Source organism: Ambystoma mexicanum, chromosome 14 (assembly GCF_040938575.1).
Source record: "Ambystoma mexicanum isolate Mex_15411 chromosome 14, UKY_AmexF1_1, whole genome shotgun sequence".
Classification (NCBI taxonomy): Eukaryota; Metazoa; Chordata; class Amphibia; order Caudata; family Ambystomatidae; genus Ambystoma; species Ambystoma mexicanum.
The window spans coordinates 548,768,890-548,792,895 of NC_090940.1; the positions used below are offsets into that span (position 1 = coordinate 548,768,890).

At 46.7% G+C, this 24,006-nt stretch overlaps 1 protein-coding gene across 2 annotated transcripts in view; it reads left to right on the forward strand.

The window, feature by feature from the left end:
* The window catches only part of LOC138526949 (interferon-induced very large GTPase 1-like), a 129,139-nt gene that overhangs the window by 49,437 nt on the left and 55,696 nt on the right, over positions 1 to 24,006 (forward strand). For both annotated transcript variants that reach the window (XM_069637850.1, XM_069637851.1), the window contains exon 2: positions 8,101 to 8,186. In XM_069637850.1, the coding sequence (XP_069493951.1) occupies positions 8,171 to 8,186 (16 nt within the window). In that variant the 5' untranslated portion in view covers positions 8,101 to 8,170. The remainder of the gene's footprint in view (positions 1 to 8,100; positions 8,187 to 24,006) is intronic.

The window sequence follows — 24,006 nt, forward strand, 5'->3', positions numbered from 1 at the left end:
AATCAGAATACGAGGGGCTCATCACTGACGCCATCTTAGTTAGCCAATCACCAAGTGTCCCCTTGTAACTATTTTGTTGTAGCCATTGTTAATGACAGCCCAAGTGTACCACCTGACCTGACCCGTCCTTATCCACTAATATTTCCTCCCATAGGTACCTATACTAACCCTACCACTCGGGGAGCCAACCCGAAGTGGCGTTAGGTTTTGTGACGATTTTTCCCAGGTGACACAAGTAGCGCGTCATACTACGGTAAAAAGGGCCTGCGAGCCCACTGATGCTGAGAGAGCTTCACCGGATGCATACGGTCTAAGCTAATCCCTGCCGTTACTATAATAAACAGCAGTAATTACTTTGCTCTTGTGTGTGTCTCATACTCCTTTTGGGACGTGGGAGGAGTTGGGGCCTCCCCAACCCCGGAGGTCCGCGGACGGCTCTGCCAGCCCCCGGGAGATCACCCCGACAGAAACAAAGGCAGTACCTGAAAGGTAGTGCCGAGAGCCGAAGGACAGGGGCTCTGCAGAGCCAAGAGAAACTTACAAGGAGCGCTGGCAACAAAGTGGAAACAGTAGCACAGTAGCACAGTTGCAACACGATCGCCCTCGGCTCGGAACGCCAGAAAAAGACGGTGGCGGCCATGATGGAAAGAAACACTAGACCGCAGTGAAACATTGCAGACTAACGTAATGGAGTAATTCAATGGCGGCTGCATCTCCATCGGTCCCACACCCTCACATAGAAGAGGTGCATGACACTTGTGCTTGAGTGGGAGCTTTAGGCTTTAGAAAAAAAGCCACTGGGTTTTAGAATCTTACCTTTTATTCAATAATTGCTCCCGGCCCTCCCAGACACAGGGTGGGTGCCTCAATTGTGGCTGAAAAGGAATTTTTTCTGAAGTCCTAAGCCCCTGTGAACGAGCGGAAGCTCCGGGCTTTAGAAAAAAAGGTCGTGGAAATTCACCTGAGCTGATCGGCTGGGGCTATCAGGGCTTCAGGGAGCACAGGCAGCACCCTGTCTCAGAAAGATTTTTCGGAGACTGCCGGGACTCCACCCCGTCCCACTTAAAGCCTTGGTCCTTCTTAAAGGGAGCCAACGGGAGCATCTGCCGTTTTTTCGGCGTCTCCTCTGCCTACAGGAGATGTATCGCATTGAACTTTTGGGACAGGGAGACTCTCACTGGTTCCATGTGATAATGTCCCTGCAAAAATGTTGTCTGACAAAAATGTCACCATAAAATGGCCATGGTTTCCAGGGACGGGACCTTCTCACATTGAACATGCAGGGGACGCCCCTGCAATCGCGGCTCCCCTTGAGCCCATATATATGGTTATCATATAATCATATATACACTCACCACAGCCTTTTCCCGGCGACCATATATATATATATATATAGGGATAATATTATTGGATACCCTCTCACTGCCCAGGAGGAAAGGACACGAGGAGACTCGCAATGCTCCTATGATCAGATCACACGCTGTTCTATCGTGCATGCCCCTCATATTCCTTGTGAAATAACTCACTATGATACACCCAGTTTGATTAAATTGTGGCTTATATTTTATTTTTGTGTCCCTGGGTTAGAAACATCTGCGGTCCTGTACGGGGACTTTTGTCACAAAGTCAACTTTCAAGATGTAAGTCTTAGCCATTCCTGAGCCTGCCTTGACACATTTCATGAATTAATGTGGCAGGCACAATTGTACTCACAAGCGTCCACCATAGCGTTCCATCAGCGGCAAGGCCTTTGGTAGGTGTTGGCAAAGATGCATTTCAATTCGTTAGCCTGCCCTACTCATGCCTGTTGAGAATGCTGCAATGTTCTCATTTTGGTATAATCTTATGCATGTCTTGTGGACATTTTTAAAGTGTTGCAGGGATTAAAGGTTTTATCATTTGTCCCAAAGGTTTGTACAAATGTAACTGGTATGCAGCAGCGCCCTGATGCCTGAGGTCTTAGGCGCTTCACAAATGGAAAAAATAAATAAAATAATTATCTGCAAAGAACTCTGTAAAGTATTTTACACTTGCCACATCGAGGAAAATACACTAGAAGTGATAGGAGGCATGGCATTGAGTACCATGCTCAGCAACAATGGGCACAAATCGTACACGGTGTTGGCTTTTCTGCAATCCCAAAACCAAAACTGCACAATTCTGATTTACCCATTCTGCAGCCCCACCCAAGCTTGCAGGCTCAGGAAATGTGTTGTGTGCCTGTTAGGGAGAATTCTCTGTTTAGGCTGAATTTCCCAACCTAGTGAGTCCCCCAGCAGCTTTGCTGGATTTCTGGAGTTTGTTTTTTTCCATCCTGCCAAGAGTGAGACTCTTTTTCTCCCACTCTTGGACATGAATGTGTGTAATTCCTTTTGAATGTTAATGTGTTCTATGGGCTATGGGGTCTTTTACTCCATAGGGTCTCATATGTTTTTCTAAGTGTGTTACACCGCACCCTACGTGCCGTAACACTGGGGCGTCCTAGCAGACCTCCGTCATAGACTCCATACCCGGGGACTGACTACTGTCTCCCCGGGCATGTAAAGTCACCATTGGCTTTACTAGACCTAAATTTACTAACAGAACTAGTACAAACCATCCTATTGTGAACATACTAGTAGGGGTAATTCGATTACTCCTGGATCTGTTACTCGAGGGGGCACTGTCCCGTCCCCCCTCGTCGAGTTTTGGCTGGTGGCAGTGGAAACTACTTGTTATGTTCGACCCCGAATATAACCCTATGGGATTCTTCCCATTGTTAGAGATTGATACTGTTTCTCGTTAATCTCTAACATACCTCCGGTCTACTTATCTTAAATAAGTCTATCGGATGGTATTTTCTGCCAGAACTCGGCTTTTTAAAATGGCGTTTGTGTTCATCTCTGTGACTCCTAAACCAAAGGTTGAGCCCTTTGTTCCACTTTTGGCGGGTTTCTGTACAGAGACCCTCCAAAGTGGTGCCATTCTGTCTGGGTTACCACAGGGGTGTGGGAGAGGGTTTAGGCACCCTGGACCGAGTTGCCTTGCCAACTCCGGTCGCACTCTGGTGTGATTGGCCCAAGTGGTGAGCCTCCCCGCTCAGCACTTAGCGTGTGTTGATTGACAGCTAGGCTGAATGAATGGGGGTTTTCTGCATAAAAGCAGGGCTTTTGGGACTGGATCTTCAGAAGTCGCCATAGGACCTAAGAATCCGACGAGGGTAAAGCTGAGCCGACCTGCAACGACGACACCTCCGGTGGAGCCCTGCTGAACCGACTCACCACTTCCCGACGACAGAGGAGATCTCCCTGCCGGAGAGTCTCTTCCCCTGACTGGTGGGAACAAACTGTCCCCTTTTGCTTTTTCTTCGCCTCAGGACGCAGTGGTCGAATTGCCCGTGCAGAGCACCTCGGCAACCGGATAGCCACTACCCCTGTACCGCAACCAAAAGGTGGTGCCTTGTGACGGAGCACTCCACGGCTGGTCTCTTCCCTGGTGGTGCACCGGACTTCGCTTTTCTTCGACGACGAGATCTTCTCTACTCTTGGCAAAGACCCGACGTGCATCCACCACCAGGAACAACTGCCCCCGCCGGAGATGTCTCTCCACAATCAAGGTACTGTGTCCGCCTGGCTTCCCTTGTTGCCGGATAGAGTGAGGTGTCTTAATCCTCGCCTCTCCATAGGGTCGCCTCCAAGCTTTCTCTAGCGTATTGTTCTGAACTGGTCCAATCTTCCAATAACAATTTGCTACACAGACTCAAATGCATTTCCACAAAGAGACTTTTTGGGACATATTGCCTTGCCTCTCTCTGAGTGGGCCTGGCCTCTGAACTTTATGATCCATTGTGGTTCTTGTCTTCTTGCCTTGCATTTTTTCCCGTGAAGTATTGAACTGTGTTGATTTCGTAACCTTATTTTTCTCTCCCGCCCTAACGAATACTAGAGTGCCATCTAGGTGGCAGCATACACCTCTGTCTGAAAAAAAAGTGATGCTGGTAAAACCTAGACTTGTCGAACTATCGTTAGGGGGATTGATCTTTTGCTTCGTAGAGTAATTGTAATTGAAGTGTTTGCCGTGATAGTGCCAGAGTGTTTTCTATAGATGTTCCGTTATAAATAAATACCTTTAAATCTTTACACTGAAGCCTTGTTGCGTGTTTGCTTGTCTTACTGTGAAGAATTGCCCTATATTGTATACTCCACATACTGCTTAACTCTTCTTGAGGGAAGTCTGACTGCTCAGCCACAGCTACCAAGTGAATCTGTGTGGTACAGACTGCTACCAAGTGGGTTTACTGCCAAACACCTGTAGTCCTAAATCTTTTGCAGTGGTCCCAGAGGGAAATGCACAGGTTTCCGCCTAACAGTGCCTAGAGATAGGTCACCTTTAGAAGCCTGATAAAAGTGTTGCCAGTAACTGTGCATGGATAGATCTGACGACCGCATGCACAGTGACTGTGTGTGCTCCGCACACACCCACTCTCCAGCTCCAATCTCTCACTTTGTTTGTTCGACTTTGCAATCAGTCTTTTCCTTTTGCCTTCTTGGAAAAAAAAGATATTAAAGAAAAACATGTGCAGAGATTGGAGCTGCAGCCAGCATACTGTGCCCGCAGCTTTAATATCTAGCCTGCTTTTTCCCACTTAGCAATACAAGAGAAAGAAATGCAAAGGTTAAACACGTCTTATTAAGAGCAATACTCAAAACAGGAGACTGGAGCTTAAGGACGTCAAATAAGAAAATGCACAAGAATGTTTCAGGATCATGACTTACCACCTCCCCTCTCCATCGTGATCTAGGTTTTAGATTCTATTTTTTTGTTACTTGGTTTATAAAAAATAAAATAAAAAAGAGGTACATGAAAAAAGACATACAGTAAAAATATGTGCCTAGAAGTGCTTACAAAAAGATTTAAAAAATAGTAATGCATAAAACTGCTGGGTAATGAGAGCACACAATAAAACGGTTATACCTTAGTAAATATAAAAGAAATCGCATATAAATCTCAGTTCTGTGTAAAGGACTATAAAAGCCACAATAATACAATCCTAAAACACATCTTAAAATTGCATTCTATTAAAGGCACAGAGGTGACAAGTATGCATTAGTCTTATTTAGCTACTCATCCAGCAGTAAAGAAAAACACCTAAAAAACTGTTTTAAATGTAGTATTAATAGTTTCTGAATAAGATCATAAAACGGAGCTCTCCAAAGAGCCCGGCTGATGACCCGATTAGCGCAGGGACTTGTCCTTCAAACTCCCTGCAGTCAGTATCTCTTCCTCTTCTTAAACTCTCAGAAACAACTTGAATTCCTCTTATAAAAAATCTGGGAGAGCAGACACAGATTTCCGACTGCCCCCACCAGCCCTTTTAATGGATGTACGAGTTCTCCAGGATGCCTAATTTTCTAGCGACCCTGGCACGTGAGGTTCAGGAGCCAATGAAAACAAAACACTACCTCCACTGCTATGGCTGCCAGCATAAACATACTCAATATACGCAAAATCAGTTCACACATCATTTGCCCCCTACTGAAACATATTGTTTATCCTTGTCCAGAGCTGACTTGACTACTGCTTCCGCCTCCGCCCAGCCTTTGTCTCCTCAACCGAGTATTAACCTGTACACTCTCCACATTCCCCCCTTTCATTGTCTTCCCATAAAATGGCTCTTTACTTAGCATCACTCGCTCTTCAAAGTACTCCTACTCGTATTCAGTTATATTCATGGGCTGTCAATCTCATCCCTGCATAAACTTGACTCGCTTTACTGCCCACCTCGCACCCTGCTATCCCATTTCCTGCTCAATACGTGGGGATCCGTCACCTGCTTCTCCTCCTTCACTCTTCTTGCTCTATTCCACTGGAATCCCCAAACCCCACAAATAAAGACCACTACCATGCTTCTCAAACTGCTCTCAAGAATCCCCTTATTTCCTTTGAGGGAATCCATGCCAGCACCACTGTTCCAATCCTGTCCTAGCCTATACACAGCTGTATATACTATATTTGTGCACTGTTCTAGCCCCTCACCCTCAAATAGTTTCTCACCTGTTTAAAGTGATAAATAATGTATATGTGTGTGATATTTGTCTGTATGATCCTCAGTTAATGTTTCCAAGTGCCCATTGGCTCATATGCATGTTTTAATACTACCGTTGACCCATTATAAATCACCAGGAAATGGGAGTGGTCTTCTGCCTGTGTATATCCTCCTCTACAGTGTTCAGTTGGAAGCACTACTCCACCACATATATTGGTGAAAGTAGAGAACCTTTGCATTGTCCATGCCAAATGTAACCTTCTCTCCTCTTACCTTGTTGGTCAATGCCAAGACTGTTTTTACTTAATAAATATACCCATATGACCCAACAATATCTCCATCTTGCTCCACAGCAATATTCCTCTCTTGCTCCACAGCAATATATCCCTCCTGCCCCACTGCAGTATTGCCATCCTTCTCCACAGTAAGAACTCCTACCTCTCTCCACATTTCTCCCACCTTACCACACACCAGTAATTCTGTTGGCTAGGTCTCCACCCTTGAGTTCTCCATACTAGTGGTCTCCATGCCTATTTTCTCCTCTTCCGTTTAATCTGTCAGGGAAAGACACTTACTGACTAGGTTGGCTGAGTTTTAAAGGTCCCTTGCTCCTCTGGCTGGATGGTGTTTTAGTACATGGATTGCACCTGTGCAGTGTAGGCTGGCTTAGCATGTGACTGGGCCATTTGTCTGGGATCATGTTGGCTGAAAGGGATTTGGTCTTGAAATATATCAAGACCTGCTGCCATCTTGGATTTCAAAATGGTGCTTGATATGTCGATGGAGCCCTTTCCTATCCCTTTGAGCCCTGCTGAAATTTCCTGTGGCTAACCATGTCCCTATATCTCCAGTGTGTGTAACTCGTTAGTCAGGAAAAACTGTTCTTAACAACATGTTGCAGAGAAATGGCAACTTTGCAATCTATGGGCCTCATTATGAGTTTGGCGGTGTGGCCAAAAACAATGGTTATGCAGTGGTAACAGAGTTACCACTGCATTACCGCCGCATTACCGCACTGCTGAACTATGGGTCTGGAGGTAAGGTGGAGGGAAAAACCTCCAGCAAAATGGTTGAGGTTCTTCTGCCACTTTACCACCAACAACAGTAATTTCGCTGGAATTGCCATCGGTAGTACTTTCACCAAAATCCCCATGGCATCCTATAGACTCAATAGATGTGGACTAACAGTGTCATACTGCAACTTGTAATCTGGTGGTAATTCTGCTGCCCCAAGTTGCGGTAACAGTTAATCCGTTTGGTAGTATCTCTGCAGATTTACCGCCGAAATACCTCCTATCACGTGAGCGAGAGAACAAAGTTTGTTTGCTCGTACATGCCAGTTTAATTTTATTCTACCCCTTTGCTAAGCATGATTTTGCATCTGAACTTGTCTGAGTCACTTTATTAAAAGCTTTCTTTGGCAGTGTAGCCAAAGAAAGAACTTTATTTAAGTACTTGTTTGTGAGTTCTGAATGCTGCAACTCTGTTCTCTAAAAGGGGAAGGAGTTAATTCCTACACTGAGAGTTTGGGTCTCTCTGTTGGGTTGGGATGGTTCTCTGGGAGTACCATTTCAATAGCTAAGGCAGTTCTCAAGGGGTTTATGTCTACCCACCTTACCACAGGTGGTGTTGGTGGGGGTGTGAGTGCTTTTATGAGTCTCCCCCGCCTTAACGTGAGGACCCTGTGTGGATGCACTGGGAATCCCACCTAGTCCAGCATCCACTAGCTCGGGGGCAGCCCCAACCCATGGACCAGGTAACTATTAATCCCAAATGTTAGGCAGAAGACTTCGTCACAACATGTATGGAGTAGGCAGATCAACTGAACACCCTTTCATCTAGGGAGCACCTATACTATAGAGACCAAAGTCAAGCTCTGGGTAAGGAGTCATAGTCGTTGATTAACATAATGAATTATGAATGTATATAATATGGAACTATAGACTTTTATGGCTGCCTCAACCATAAATATGTGTTTTTTTACTAGAATTTAGGAATAAATCATTTTAAGACAAAAATGAGAAGTGAAAATATAACATTGCCTCTAATAGATTTTCCAATCTTCTTCAAAATAGGCACTAACCAACGTTGATCTTGCTGCGAATACCAGAAAAAAGGGCTGTTTGCATGTAATACGGTGTCGTTATGGAGCAGCAGGAAGGTAATCTGTGAACTTTTATTTGCTTATTTTTTTCAACAGAACTTCTTTCAATCCAATTAGATCTGTGTTTCATATACTACAGTGATGGTTCTCACAATGATCACGCCTTTAATCATCCATGTCTCCTTCAAATAGACGGTTGTATGTCTCAAGAGAAAAAGACTGATTTACTTTGACCGATTTTCTTTTGATCGGAAAACCGGCATTGTAAAGGTCTTTTTCTCTTGAGACATTTAAAATGCGGTTCTCTCTTATAAAAAAAAATATTTTGGGTCTTTCACCCCAGAGTCTCCCCATTGTTCTCTCGCCCCCTCTCCTGCAGATGTCAGCCCCCTCCCCCACCCTCACTCTCTCACGTGGGATTTTAGTCCCAGCCCCACCACACCCCTTAAACTAAAACACATACATACAAACACACACACCAACATACACGCGCACACACACACACTTACCATTCTCCTCGTCCTCCCTCGGGTGCAGCAGGGGCGTGAATGTTTGCATTACATAGACTGCTCCATGCAGTCACGGAGCGGTCTTTCTAAAGTGACCTTTTAGTGAAAAGATCTTTTCACTGGGAACGAAATAGACTGGCTATTTGACTTTGTTCATTCTAAGATGAGGGTCTATCGCAACTCCTGCAAAATGATGGAATGCTTAGGCTTCACCATAACTCAGTAAAGGTAATCCAGACATGGACCCCTTGCTCTCTGTGCCTATACAGATGATGCAGTGGACCTCTTGCTTTCGTGTTCCCCAATATGGCCAGAACACACAATACCTTAATTCTATTGATCATGTCAAAGGCTGTCTTAATGTCCATTAATACCAAAAATACCTATTCTCCCTTTAGTATCCTCAAGGATAATGAAGAGCCCTCAATCAAAGGTACACAATACCTACCACCAGCAAGGGCTGAAATCGTCAACACTGACATATCAGGGATGACTAAAAACCCTCCTCATCAAGCCTCTCATGCATCATTCCATGAAAACATTTACTCCTTCGTCTCGGGAGGATAGCTCCGTGGCAACGTGCTCGCCGTGGAAGAAAGACGACACGAAGCAACACAGGTTCGATCCCCGGGTCCGCGCTTAGAAACCTCTGGGTATTAAGCGTGTTGTAAATAACCTATCATATCTTAACAACCAAAGTTTATTCTTATAGGACTTTACCCCAAATTCTCCAGAGAAAGACCCATCCGGGCCACACAATTACAAGGTGCTGTCAGACTTGCCCTGTATTTATCAATGTCAGCTCAAATTCTGACAAACATAAAGTTACCAAACTCAACTAGCAAGGTAATGAAACAACTATGAGCTCTGCGGTTGGAGGGAGATGCAGCGAGAGACGCTGCGTCTCACTTTCCAGCATTAGCGGAATACTGCAAATGGATGACAACTCTCAGAAAAAGTTTCAAGATGGCATCAATGTTCCAAGCCGCATATGTATATACTGAAAAAACAGGTGAGAGGTATCACCTACTTACCCAATGCGCTGAGACTTATTTAGGCAGATTTAAAAATGTGTTAAGAGTGTCACTGAGCAGCAACAAATACAAAAAAAATCAACACATGCCCAAGTCAATTCCAAGGGCCAATTTCAAAACACGTGGTAGCATATAAAAGAGAAGGGGTAACCCCAAAAAGGGAGGAACAGTGCGCGGAATCTGATAGACTTTCAGCATTTCCTGGATGAGCAATCCACTTTTGGGAGATGCCCAAGCTCTGGGGAGGTGCTGAGAAACCCACAGTCTGGGAGAGACTTAAAGTGAATTCTGAGTGTGACGGGGAACACTGCATGCAAACCAGCTATAAACTGGAAGCACCAGAGGGTGAGGATGAGTTGAAAACCTTTAAACCTGGGAGAGGTCTTGACAGGTTTCAGGAAAGCACGAAGACTGAAGCCATGTCCAGATTGTGAGTAGTCCCTGGAAGAGCCTTACAAGGAGAATGTTTTGTTATTTTGTGTTAGTCTTGGTGCTGGCCTTTTCAGAGTAGGATTTGCAAACAGTTTTGTCGGTCACTGATTTTGGCATTTTGTGTTATGGCTGAGGGTAGTCTGACAAGTCCCTCTGTCTCGCCACTTCTACCCAAGAGGGTGATCTTTCCCAGGGGTCTAGGAAGGTAAGGCCGCTACCCAAAAGTCCCCCTGGTGGTGGTACTCATCAGGAGGATCCCATGGGAGGTGACCCCCTCTATGGGAGAGATGACAACTCTTGAGGGAGAAAGTGGTATGACAATTACCACTCTACCTCAAAAACCACATCCTCACACATTGTTAGGGCCACAACACTCCCATCATCTGTACTCCCTCTTTCGGCTCCCACTTACTTTATGCAGAGTAGACCTATCTATGAGTATGGGGAAAGCTATGACTCTATAGATACTGACACGAGGAAGAAGAAAAGAGGAGTGAAGAGCCCTTTGCGGAACCAAAGTGAACACACTTGCTCTCACACGAGCCAGCCAGAGATAAAAGAGAGGAGGGACTTCTCTTGTGGTCTGATCCTCCCTGGAGGAACCGCTCGCTGGAGGGAGCTGCCGTGCAGAGAACAGGGACTGAAGGAGACGGGGACACTGAACAGCCAGCATACGCGTCCCGGCAGAGCCCAGCGCTGACACACACGGACCACAGCAGGAGAAGCAGGTCTCCAGCAGCGATCCGGAGAGCAGAAGAAGGTTTGCCTCTGCCTGTGAGGGATCCAGGGCTGTGGAACCGCTGCATGATTTCCTGGGGCAAGAGAAGCGCGGAGAAGAAGAGAGTCGGCGAGGGAAGTCTGGTGAAGCGAAGAGCCGGCAAGAGAAACACTGAGAAGGCAAAAACCAGCGAGGGAAGCACAGAAAAGTCGAGAGCTTGTGAGAGAAGCCTGGAGAATCTGGGAGCCAGCAAGGGAAGCCCAGAGAGGCCGATAGTTGACGAGAGAAGCCTGGAGATGCTGGAGAGCGAGGAGCAGCCCACAGAGCAAGGGTAAGGAGCAAGCCCCTGGAGTTGAAAGAAACTATAAAGAGAACTGAGTTAATGAATGGAAAAGTGCTCAACGAAGCAGGTGACAGTGCAAAAATGATACTGAGACCCTGATGTGTGGAGTGGAACCACATCAGGGTAAATGAGATATCCCGGGGGTGAAACAACTATTGAAAATAATCAAGCAGAGTACAAAAGTTGTTATCTTCCTTGTACCAGTACTTGGAAGAATTCCAGAGAACCTTATGTGTCAAACAGTGCCTGGTAGTCTAGGGAAACGGCCCTAATTGAGATAAATTATAAACTGGAGAGAGGGCAGGGGGTCTTGGACACGAATGCTGAGAGGATTGAAAACTTGTATGTTCGAAACAGTGCGTGGCAGGTTAGTTAACTGGGCCTGATTGAGAGACATTATAAACATGAGGGAGGGGTCTGGACCCTGAATGGTGAGAGGATTGAAAACTTGTATTTTCGAAACAGTGCCTGGCAGGTTAGTGAACTGAGCCTGATTGAGAGATATTATGAACCTGAGAAAGGGGCCTGGGACCCGAATGCTGAAAGGATTAAAGAATTGTATCTGCAAAACAGTGCCTGACAGAATAGTGAACCGAGCCTGAATGAGAGATATGATAAGCCTGAGGAAGGGGTTTGGGGCTCAGTGAGGGGTCAGAATGAGAGAGAGACAAAGTTGAAGGGTTCTTAACATTTGCATTGTTTATTAAACAAAAAAGGTGCGATAAAGGCCTATCTGTCCCTATCCTAATGAGAATGTTACTACCTATGAAACCAAAACTAAAGTAAGTTGACCTTGTGTCCAATTTATATCTGACCCTCACACTAAATATACAAAAATGTGCAAGGTAAATGTTTCTAGTTCCAAACCCAACAAAGTTAAAATAAGTGATTCCAGTAAAGCAATCCTTGTGTTCAGTAGTTGGCTCCCTTACTCTGAACCAATTCAGGAAGCACATTGGAAATATGTTGTTTCAGCAATGTTCTGTCCAAATTGGTGGAAATGTCCCTTTTACAAAAATAATGCTGTTCTCGGATTAGTTAAGCAACAATGTCTCATCCATAGAATACTGTTGTCAGAATAGTCAAACACCTATGTTTTCAGCAGAACACCTTATGTGTTGTGATGTTTTGTTCAGGGGTCCTATTCAGATGAAAGTCTTTCTAATCAAGGGATGCTTATTGTAAACCCTGCATACCTGAGGTGTAAAAGTTATTTTCTGCTGGGGAGGTTTTTCATACACAGTGGTTTAGGTTTTAATAGGGGAGGGATTTGCAAAACAACCACATGCCATAAGGTATTTAGGGATTATGGGGCCTTCCTCCTCAAATAGAGATTAATACCACGTCCCTCCCACAGAGGTCATCACATCTCCCTGACAGCCATCTCCTCCCATGTGGTCCTCCCTCATATTATCCCCCACCCCCCCAGAGTCAGGATCAGGTAGGGGCAGCCTTCCCCTGGCCACATGGGGGGAGACTTTAGGCTGGAGATCAGTGATCACTCTGCAGGATTCATCACAGACCCCCACAAGTGGAAGAGAAGACCAAGGGAGAGAGATACTCTTTTGCAAAAGACAAAAGAAGACCCGAGAGGAGAAAAGATATCCTCTGGCAAAACCACAGACATTATTGGGAATACTAAAGAGAGCTGTAGAAAGGATTGGGGTAAGAGAACCAGGGGAAGGGAGACCCCCTCTTGCACCCCTTTGACTGTGTGAAACTACCTTGAAAGACCTAGTGACTACCAGGGGAAGAAGAAGACTCCCCAACAGTAACAAACTGCCTAACTATAACAAAAGGTGTAGTGACAGCCAGGAGAAGAAAATCTCCCCAAAAGTCACAAGCTGCCTAAACCCGTCCTGAAGGAACCACCTTTCTGGAATCAGGGTGAAGCTAATGAACAAGTTACTTCTTACCTTGTAACGTTCTTTCGATGGGATGTTCCTCCGACGTATTCCTTATCTTAGATAGATATCTCTTTCCAGCTTTGCTGGCCTTGGAAATGTTTTCTCTCTAGAGGGCGCTGCGCGTCGACGTCCCCCGAGTCGATGTCCCTCGACAGCCGCCGTATCAACGTCGACGTCATCCTGCCTATAAAGGCCGCACACAGCGTCCGTTGCTCAGTTCCGTTTTGTAGCCCACAATAATTCTTTCTGGACTAGACTAATCACCCTGAAGGAGCTCAGCTGCAACAACAAGGGAAGTAGTACTGCGGGGATGGATGGGAGGGTCGATAAGGATAAATTATCCTTATCGGAGGAACATCCCATCGAAAGAACGTTACAAGGTAAGAAGTAACTTGTTCTTCGAAGGGATTGTGTCCTCCGACGTATTCCTTATCTTAGATAGGCTCCCATAGCAGTATTCTGTTATTGGAGGTGGGAGTACTGACTTCATGCTTCCTCTTATTGATGAATAGAGTGCAATACTGCCCTTCCAAACCTAGTTTCCTGACTGGAGGAGGAATCCAAGTTGTAAAACCGTGTAAAGGTATGGACGGACGACCATGTGGCAGCCGCACATATGTCTCTAACCGGCACTCCTCTTTTGAGGGCCGATGAAGCTGCGATACCTCTGGTCGAATGAGCCCTAAGATTTTGAGGGGGCTCTTTTCCTGCCAGTTTATAACATTCCAAAATGGCTAAAATGATCCATCTGGAAATGGTCTGCTTAGTTATCGGTAACCCCAGCTTGTGACCTGCGTAGCCTACAAACAGCTGGTCTGCTTGTCTTATCCTAGCCAGTCTACTAATGTAAAAACTTAAAGCCCTTCTTGGGTCCAGCCTGTGTAACCTCTCTTCCTCTTTCCCCGGATGGGGAGGAGGATAGAAAGATGGAAGGGTAATCTTCTGTGTGATATGAAATTCAGAAACCACCTTTGGGAGGAAATTAGGCTTCACTTGCAGAACAACTTTGTCTTTGTGAAAGATTGTATGAGGGGGTTTACAAGAAAGAGCTTGTAACTCGCTCACCCTTCTAGCAGATGTAAGTGCTACTAATAAAACAGTCTTAAGGGTAAGAAATGTTAACGAACAAGAGTGGAGTGGTTCGAAAGGTGTGCCCATCAGGAAAGTTAGGACTAAATTTAAATCCCATAGGGGAACCTGGAATGGTCTTGGCGGATAAACGTTAGTTAACCCCTTTACAAACTGTATTACCAAGGGTAACTTGAAATAGGATGGTTCTTCCGCAGTGCGCTTAAAGATGGATAGCGCTGCGAGATAGCCCTTGATGGTGCCAACTTGAAGGCCTGAATTCGCTAAACAAAGTAGGAAGGACAAAACCATTGGTGTACCACATGAAAAGGGATCGATATTCTTTTCCCTACACCAGCTGCAAAATCTGTTCCAACGGCAGCGCTATAAAGATTTTGTTGCTGGCCTTCTTGCCGAAAGCAACACCTCCATAACTTCATCAGGGAGGTCCCAATCCTTGTACCTCAGCCTTTCAGAAGCCAAGCGTGAAGGTTGAGGGTTTTGATGTCTGGATGGAGAACCTGACCCCCCTTCTGTGAGAGCAGATTCTCTCTGAGTGGAAGTCGAATTGGAGGGCAGATGGACAAGTCTAGAAGGTCCGGGTACCACGTTCTCCTGGCCCAATCCGGGCCAATTAGGATCATGGTTTTCTGGAATCTTCTCAACCTCCTGAACATTTGAGGAATGACAGGGACCGGTGGAAACGCGTACAGGAGCGGAAACTCCCAGTCCACTATGAACGCTTCTCCCAGAGCTCCTCTCGGGGGAAATTCCCTTGAACAAAACAGATCGCACTTCCTGTTGACACTGGTGGCGAACAGATCCACCTGAGGGGTTCCCCAAAGGGCGAAGATCTCTTGAAGGACTTCCTGAGCTAGCTCCCACTCGTGGGAGACTGTGCTCTGCCTGCTCAGGGCGTCCGCTGTCAAGTTCTTCTCTCCGGCTAGGTGAACTGCCGATAGAGAGATTCCTTCTTGGATTGCCCAAAACCAGAGCTGCATCGCCTCTCTGCACAGAGGTAGTGATCCTACGCCTCCTCTTTTGTTGAGGTAATGCATGGCCACTGTGTTGGCCGTCATTATCAGGACATTCTTTCCATGTACAGATGGCAGAAAAGCCTTCAGCGCAAGTCTGATGGCCCTCAGCTCTAACAGGTTGATATGTAGTCTGAACTCCGATGGAGACCAACGACCGCTGATGGTCAAGTCGTTGGCGTGGGCTCCCCACCCCGTGAGTGAGGCATCCGTGACTACTGTTATCTCTGGCCAGGGTTGCCAAAACTGCTCTCCTTTCAGAATGTTCTTCTGACAGGCCCACCACTGAAGGTCTCGAGCCACCCTGTCAGGAACCTGAAGAAGATCTGTCATTCTCCCTGAGAATTGTGACCACTGAGTTCTCAGTGCCCACTGGAGGGATCTCATTCTCAGGCGAGCCTCTGGCACTAGGAAAATGCAGGATGCCATGAGGCCTAGCAACCTCAAAAAGTCGAAGGCTGGGAGACGTTGGGCATTTTTAAACTCGGTGACCATCTGTAGAATATCTTGAGCCCTCACCTCTGGTGGCGAGGCTTTCCCCAGGGAAGTGTCCAGGATCGCTCCGATGAACTGGAGTCTCTGCGATGGTATCATTTGTGACTTCTTTAAATTGAGGGAGAAGCCCAGTCTGTGAAGGGAGTGGCAAACATGATCTAGCTGGATCTGAGCTTGTTCCGAAGAGCCACTACCGACATTAACTTGGTGAAGACCCTCGGGCGGAGGTCAGCCCAAATGGCAGCACTCGAAATTGATAATGAGAGTTGCCAATTGCGAACCTCAGGTATTTCCTGTGTTTGAGATGGATTAGCACATGGAAATAAGCGTCCTGAAGGTCCAAAGATACCAACCAGTCCTGGAACTGAAGGGCCTGAAGGATCGGAGAAAGAGTTACCATGTTGAATTTGTCTTTCCTGAGGAATTTGTTAAATTCTCGCAAGTCCAAGATGGGTCTCAGTCCTCCGTCTTTCTTTGGAATGAGAAAGTAAGGGGAGTACCAGCCCTTGTTCCTCTCCGCTACAGGTACCGGTTCTATGGCACCTTTCTCTAGCAGGTCTAAAATTTCCTGCAAGAGGAGCGGATCTGGAGCTTTTTGAGAGCTGATCCCCGGTGGATGACCCTGAGGTATGCGTAGGAGAGGCAGGCAGTAACCTTGTGCAACTGTCTCCAATGCCCAAGCATCTGACGTGATAGCCTGCTATTCCGCCAGATGTTGAGTTAACCTGCCTCCTACAGGTGTCTTGTGAGGGAAGTCCTCAGAGTGGTTTTGGGGCGGCTGATGCAGATGCCGATGGTAAAGAGGCACCTGCTGTTGCTGCGGCTTTTGAATATCTACCCCGTCCACCTCGGGTAGTTCTTCTTTGTCCCCTTTGAGCCGGTCGTCCTCTACCTCTTCCGAATGCGGAGTAGAAGCGAAAGGACTTGCCTCTCGCAGAGGTTCCTGTGGGACGAAAAGGTGTCTGACGGATTGCAGCGCCTAGGGATTTTGCTGCTGCCTTTGATGTTTACAGTTTTTCTAAACTGTCATCCGCCTTTTTCCCAAACAAAGAAGAGCCATCAAATGGCATATTCAAGAGCCTGGCTTGCACATCTGGGGCAACACCAGACTTTCTCAACCAAGCAAATCTCCTGGTTGTTGTACTTGCCGCCATTGCTCTGCTGATACTGTCAGCCGAATCAATGCCCGTCTGGAGGGATTCGCACATAGCGTCTTTACCGTCCTTTATGATATTTAGGAACGCCTCCCTTTCTTCTCCCTCCAGGATGCAGTCAGCCGCTGTAGAAGCACACTCCCAAAGTGTATGGCTAAATCTAGCAAGGGTGCAAGTAGCATTAATAGATTTTAACGCCATGCTACATGCCGAAAAGACTTTCTTAGCCATAGCATCGTATTGTTTATCGTCCCTGTCCTGTGGGACGGTGGGGTAAGCAGTCTTGATGTCAGTAGAAGATGCTGCCTGTACCACCAGACTTTCTGGGGATGGGTGTTTGGACAAAAACTCCGGGTCTGCAGAAGATACCCTGTATTTAGTAGACAGTTTTTTATTTACTGCCGGCACGACATCTGGGGTTTCCCAGTTCGTCATGATTTTTCTTTGAAGAGCTTTATGAAAAGGTACTACAGGATCCTCCTGTGGACCTTTATCAAGAATATCAGTGAGGTCATCCTGTTGGAAAGCCTGTGAAGGTGTTGACCACCCCATAAATTCTGTGATCCTGGCCATTAAGGCTCTATAAGGGGTTTCAGCATGCTCCCCCGGGTCTGGCCTAGCAAACTCCACCTCTGGGGAAGTGTCTAAACCACTTGCCTCGTGTATGGAATCATGGAGTTCCTTTAATCTGCGTTCCTCTGAGGATAACTCCTCTTGAACTGGGGTTGCAGATCCCTGCAACTCAAATGTCTCTTCTTGGTCAGATAGTTCTCCCTCTTCCATAATTGAGGGCATTGTTCTCAATTGGTCTGAACTCACAAAGGATGTGAAACCCATCTCCAAGGCAGAGGGTGCCAAACTTGTTGTAATCGGCCTCGAAAACGTCGATGTCGTCAACGCCGACATCGAAGGCTTCGAACGTGGCGTCAAAAACAAAGGTGTAGGCCTCGAGGTCCTCGATAGAATTGGAATTCTGCTTGAGGATGTCGATAATCTCGACAACATCGTCATCGAAGACCTGGGAATAGCCACTGGGTGCGCCGCAACCGTGACTTTCCTCGGCGTCGACGTCGGTGTCGAGGATGGCGTCGAATCTACAGACCCGTGTGTCGAAGGTCCCTTTGACACACGGGTCTGTCGAAGACACCGACCTCGGCGTCGAGGGAACCTTCGTCGACGGCGTTGACGGAACCTTCGAAGAAGGATTCGAGGTCTTTGCTTTACTCGAGGGTTCGTGACGCGCTCGAGAAGCTTCCTTCGCCGTGTACTGCGACTCGCGGCGTTTTGGACCTTCGGGTCTTTCGACCAGAGCATCGCTCTCGGCAGTCTTCGAGGGGGTCGAGGCCGCTTTCTCGAAGACGCTCATCATATTTTTTCGGAATTCCTCCCATTCAGCCCAGGAACTATGTTTCGTGGGCCAAGGGATTCTCTTAGGTGAAACAGAGGAAGAGGAGGACGAAGAAGGGGATCTTCGGTGTCTCCTTTTCGAGTGCTTCGATCTCGAGGAGTGATGGGACCCGCTTCGAGACCTGCAGCGCGAATGGTGACGAGGAGACGAATGTCTCGACTTCGTCGAGGAAGAAGAAGCTTTAGAAGTCTTACCTTTCTCCAGCTTCTCCCTACGCTCCTTCAGGGCCTTAGCTGTCATGGACATACAGTCCTCGCACTCCGAACAATGGTGTTCAGCTCCCAAACACCACAGACAGACTTGTGAGGGTCAGTCAGCGACATCTTTTTTCCACAGTCTCGGCATTTTTTAAAGCCGGACCGAGGGGTCGTCGGTTCAGACGAGGAAGCCATCGAGTATGGATCGAATATCTCAAGGAAATTGGAATAATTCTCTACGAAACTGAGCAACGATATTCCGAGGCACTGAGTAAGTGCGGAAAAACGGAACTGAGCAACGGACGCTGCGCGCGGCCTTTACAGGCAGGATGACGTCGACGTTGATACGGCGGCTGTCAAGGGACATTGACTCGGGGGACGTCGACGCGCAGCGCCCTCTAGAGAGAAAAAATTTCCGAGGCCAGCAAAGCTGTAAAGAGATATCTATCTAAGATAAGGAATACGTAGGAGGACACAATCCCTTCGAAATCATAGTTTGTTTTCTTTGGAAGTGTGAGGGGTCGAAATAGGTTTGGAACAGAGGATAGTGGACTATTTTTCTTTTGACGGACATTCTGACACTAACTTTTGTTTTGTTTGAGGGAGGGAAAACCTCTTAGTGTTAGGGACATGTAGGGTTTCCACTTTATTTCCTTTCAATAAAGGTTTATGCCCACAAGCACGGCACCTCTGTGTCCCGTGTCTACTTCTGCAACCTTTCAGTAGCCAGGTGGCTAACTACTTATTAAGTATAGAGGTTGAACTTTCTATTGTCCACATTCTTGGCATCGTGTGTGATAGATCAAGGAGGCCCCTGAGGGAAAAGGACTTATTAGATTGGGGTATACCTTATGATTTTGACTTATGCCACAATAAGTGGCGAACCTTGGAAGCCTCCTTCACTTTTTATTAGCCATTTCCTGGCACTGTATATATTTATATGCCCCATTTTAGTTGTAGAAACTTCCCGAGTACCTATGGTGTTTCATCCAGCCCATAAACTGGAAATGATATCCATAAAACAAGCTGTTGAAACCATAATCAAGTTGTAATTTATATCATTGCTCAGCCATTGCCACATATCATCATATCAGCTTTTGCTTCTGAAGTAACAAGACTGCATTTTGATGTATATTCTTTTGAGCTATCATACTCTGCTGTAACAACTTGTGTTATATGCCTCTGCACCATCTAAAAAGGGAGTTCAGGAAAACCTCTCTGTTTGCTTGAACAATATAAATAACTTCCTCCAAAATACTGTCCGTACTTGCAGTTTTACATTTTACATTCCGTCTGTTGCTGGAAACCTAATGCATTGAAACTATCATCACCATATGAGTAAATGTTAATTTCTTTGGAAATCATATGTAATAATGCCATGAGTGGGTCATTGTCCTTTACATCCTCCAAATAAACCAGAAATGGGTTGCTGTTGCTGTGTTCTGGAATGCTAACTTAACAAAACAATCAATCAATGACATCCATGATGCATATCATGAGCTTGTCCATTGAATCCATTGAGGTTTACACTTTTAGCGATACAACCTATATCTCAAGATCATGTAATTTATAATGCTGCATGAAAGTGGTCAACTTTTCTGTATCTGGATTTCTGGATCCTTCTCTACCCCTCTTCTTTCATAGCAATCTCTTCAATATCCAGCACAAAACAGCCACATTTTGTATTTGGGAGATGTTCTACAAGCTCTCTGGTGAGGCACTGAGAAGATCAATCGATTGTGTATGTTCAGGGATTCCATTAAGTTAGTGTTGGCTCTTACCTTGGTAGAGCGACCGAGGAGTCTGGCTGCACTCTTAGGAGGGCAGAGGGTTGGTCATGAAGCATAGCACGCGCACATACACAGACACACACACAATAAAGAAAGGCCCACACGGTATCATCAGGGTCGGATTGGGCCATCGGCCATTCCGGCCGTGGCAGGGCCGAAATCGTCCCTGGGGACTGGGGCCGGTTTCTGGCCACTTCTGGGCCAGTTTAAAAAAAAATGAAAATGTAAATTTCTTTTGGGGAAAAAAAAAACATACCTGCAACGTGCAATATGGATCTATACACAGACATTATGGTGATCCATTCTTGTATGAAATGTATATCTTATTAGTGAAATCATAACCATATTTTTCATAGTGTACTTAGGAACAATGCTATTTGATGCCACTTCCTGTTTTGTCAAGGGGTTAAAGGTCGTGTTTCAACGGTTCCTGGGGATGTCACTTTGGGGTGGGGTCAAGAGTCGTGAGGCGAGGGGTGGGCCACTTTTTTGAGGCAAGGGGTGGGCCACTGTTTTTGGGGTGTCCGGACCTATTTCTTGTCGCAGTCCGACCCTAAGTATCATTCTGGAAGAAAAAAAACGTTGTGCATCAAAACACTGCTACAAAGCAGGTAAGAGTGCTATAAAAATTGAAAGAATACAATCTAAACAGGCATTCATCATAATTTTACAAGTCAAATATGCAAGTAGTACTTTAGAAAGTTAGAAACTTTTTCCAAAGATTTTAACAGGACATGGTCAGTATGCAGCACCCCATTTTAGTTAAAACACAGGTAAGAATGACCAAAGTCCAGGGTGAGCTGCAGAGGAGCCATCCTTCAGGCAGGCAGTGATAGAGCAAAGCAGAGGAAATAGAGACCAGGTTGATGACCAAAGGCCTTTGGAGGGTGGATGGCAGAAATGGGGCGAAGCCCTGTTGCAATTAATGTTGCAGCAAGGGTGGTTTGTAGAATACTTCAGCTAAAGCACTAAGACCCAGTCGAAAAGGACAAATGACGCAACTGAAGTTGGAAAACCCCCAAGATGTGTACCCGGGTACTGGAAGAATACGAGGAAGCCCAGTGGTTGTGGGTACAGAGATCTGATCTGGGTTTGCGAAACCATTTGGTTGCAGTGCTGGTTCCTGTTGCAGGGCTGGCAGAAACCCTGGAAATGGCTGTGTAAATGAAACCCTCTTGGTGACACGGGAAGACACCTTCAAGCTGATGACACACAAGACCTGGACTCAACAGAAGAAATAGCAGAGAATAAGCACAATAGTGACCTTTTAAAACAGGTCACAGGATGAGGGTGGGTCCCTAAATGAAGGACAGGTTTAGGATTACAGGTCAGAATGTCGCCATTGGAGTAGGCACTTGAGAACAACTGCAGGCTTTTAAATTTCCAGCAGTCAGCAGATACTCCTTCTTTCTCAGTGGTGAACACATTGCAGAGTATTGTAGGAAATCACACAGTGTGGCAGGGAATGAGGATTAATGAAAAGCCTGAAACATGATTTCCTTAGACGGAAGGGAGGTAGAGCTTAACCTCAGAAGGCTCAGGAGGTAGCAGCAAAGCATCAGGACAGGCGACCTCATTACGAGTTTGGTGGTGATAAAGTTGGTGGTAACTCTGTTGCCGCCAACTGCACCACTATACCAAATTACGAGTGACCCAAAAATTGGTGGTAATTCCACCAGCGGAATTACCTCTGGCGGAATCAGAACCAGCCAAAATCAGCAGAAACAGCGCCGGTGCTAATTTCGCCGAATGAATTTCCACCAAATACCAAAAACCCATTATCGCAAGATTACAGGTACAAAAAGCAGAATTGCCTGCAACAATCAGAGGTCATTCCTGCAAAAACTCAGCACAACTACCCCCACAAAAAAGGTGGAGGTAAATGGTAATGGTATGGTATGGTAATGTTTATTTATAAAGCGTCTATACACAGGTAAGTGTTTCAAGGTGCTCACGGAGGGACGGAACAGGGGAGAAAAAAAAACAGTCGTTCAGAGCCCTTGAGTGTCTGAATGCTGGCCAGTCTGCCCAGGGCAGAGTAAGTGCATGAAATACATTTAACAGTATAGATAACAACAAGTAGGTCTGATGACGATTCTGAAGTTTTCAAGAGCATAGGGGCGCACCATGCAGGAAGGGTAGACAGGGTTAGAAAGACGATCATCAGGCATGGTACGATCAGATCATGCAAGTGCACAGAGGTAAAGGCTTGGGGTGGGGAGGAAACAATTGCAGGGTGGGGGACAGGCGCAGGAGGGAGGGAGGAATTCTGAGGCGCCGAGTTGGTCGTAAACTAGGTAAGTGTTGAGAGATGCCAATTCTCAAAGGATAATTGAGGAGTGCAGAGGCAATGAGGCAAGTGCAGGCTCTGAGGCAAGTGCTGGAGGACTGGCAAGAGAGCCGGGTACCTGTGAGACTCTGAGGTGATCCAGGCAGCCAGTCAGCGTAATGAGTGGAAGAGGAGGGAGAGAAAGGTAGAGAGGATAGAGAGGTCTGCCGGGCAGGGAGAGAGAAAAGGAAGCAGAGAAGAGGAGTCTGGTGTCACAAATGAAGGACCAGGTGCACCAGATCCACTCAGGTTGAGTATAAAAGGTCCACACCCACCACTAACATGCATCTAAGCAACATGCAGCCACAAGCGGACATAATTACGGGCTCCATAACCTGCTCCTCTACATTGAGCTACAGCAGCATGCTGGACCACAGCAGGGAAGGAGACAGGCGCAACTAAGGCGTTGGAGACACATGCTGCGGGGGGCAACAATACCACGTGTCCGACCATCCCCATTGACACACACGGACAGCCAATTAGTCACCTTATACAGACTAGACCGTACAACTATTGCCGACCTGCTCGCCCTAACACAGGTACAACTGCAGAGGGCCATTTCCATCAGGACAGCTAACCCCACTGCACCCTACTGAAGCTGGTTGCAGTCCTACATTTCTGTCGCCCAGGTGTCTTCCAGCACACAGTAGGGGCACTGCATGGCATGTCCCAGCCCATATTCTCAAAGGTGCTGGACCAAGTCCTGGATGCCCTAATGTTGCACGCACATCTGCACATCTCCATGCCATCACCCAGGTACAGGTGCATACAGCCAAGGCAAGGTTCTACAGCATGGCCCATTTACCAACACCATTGTGGCATTGGACTGCACCCATGTGGCGCTGGTACCACCCCAGGCAACAGAACAAGCATACCACAACCGGAAACAATATCACTCAATGAATGTGCAGATGACCTGCAATGCTGACGTCACCATTAGTAACTGCTGTGCCCGATATCCTGTGGCCACACATGATTCACTGATCCAGCGCAACAGCGCCCAGCCTGCGTACATGGAGAGGCACAGAGGCACAGAGGACAGCACAGACTCATACCTGACTGCCACAAGCACTGACACACACCTGTTGCAAGTCAGCAGTAGCAAAGTGAATGAACCACAAGTCCCATTATGCAAAACAACAATTCACAGAATAGGCTCGGCACCCTCACTGACCCACCCCAGGACACAGACATGAAACATTTGATGACACAGGGCATCCAGCCATGCTAGGCAGTGCCACGTAATTTGGCCAACATACAACCCAGGTAAGCATTGCCATGTACCCCACATGGCGTACTGCCACACCGTAGTTGACCAGTGCAATGCCAGTGTCACAGCAGTGACAGACTCCACATGACCTGCAGCTCCCACAATGTGTATGACTGCAAGGGAGCCATGTAGCCCATGTCCCGTCTACCATAATGCACACAAGGTGCACCGTGCCCATCCACTGAGTCA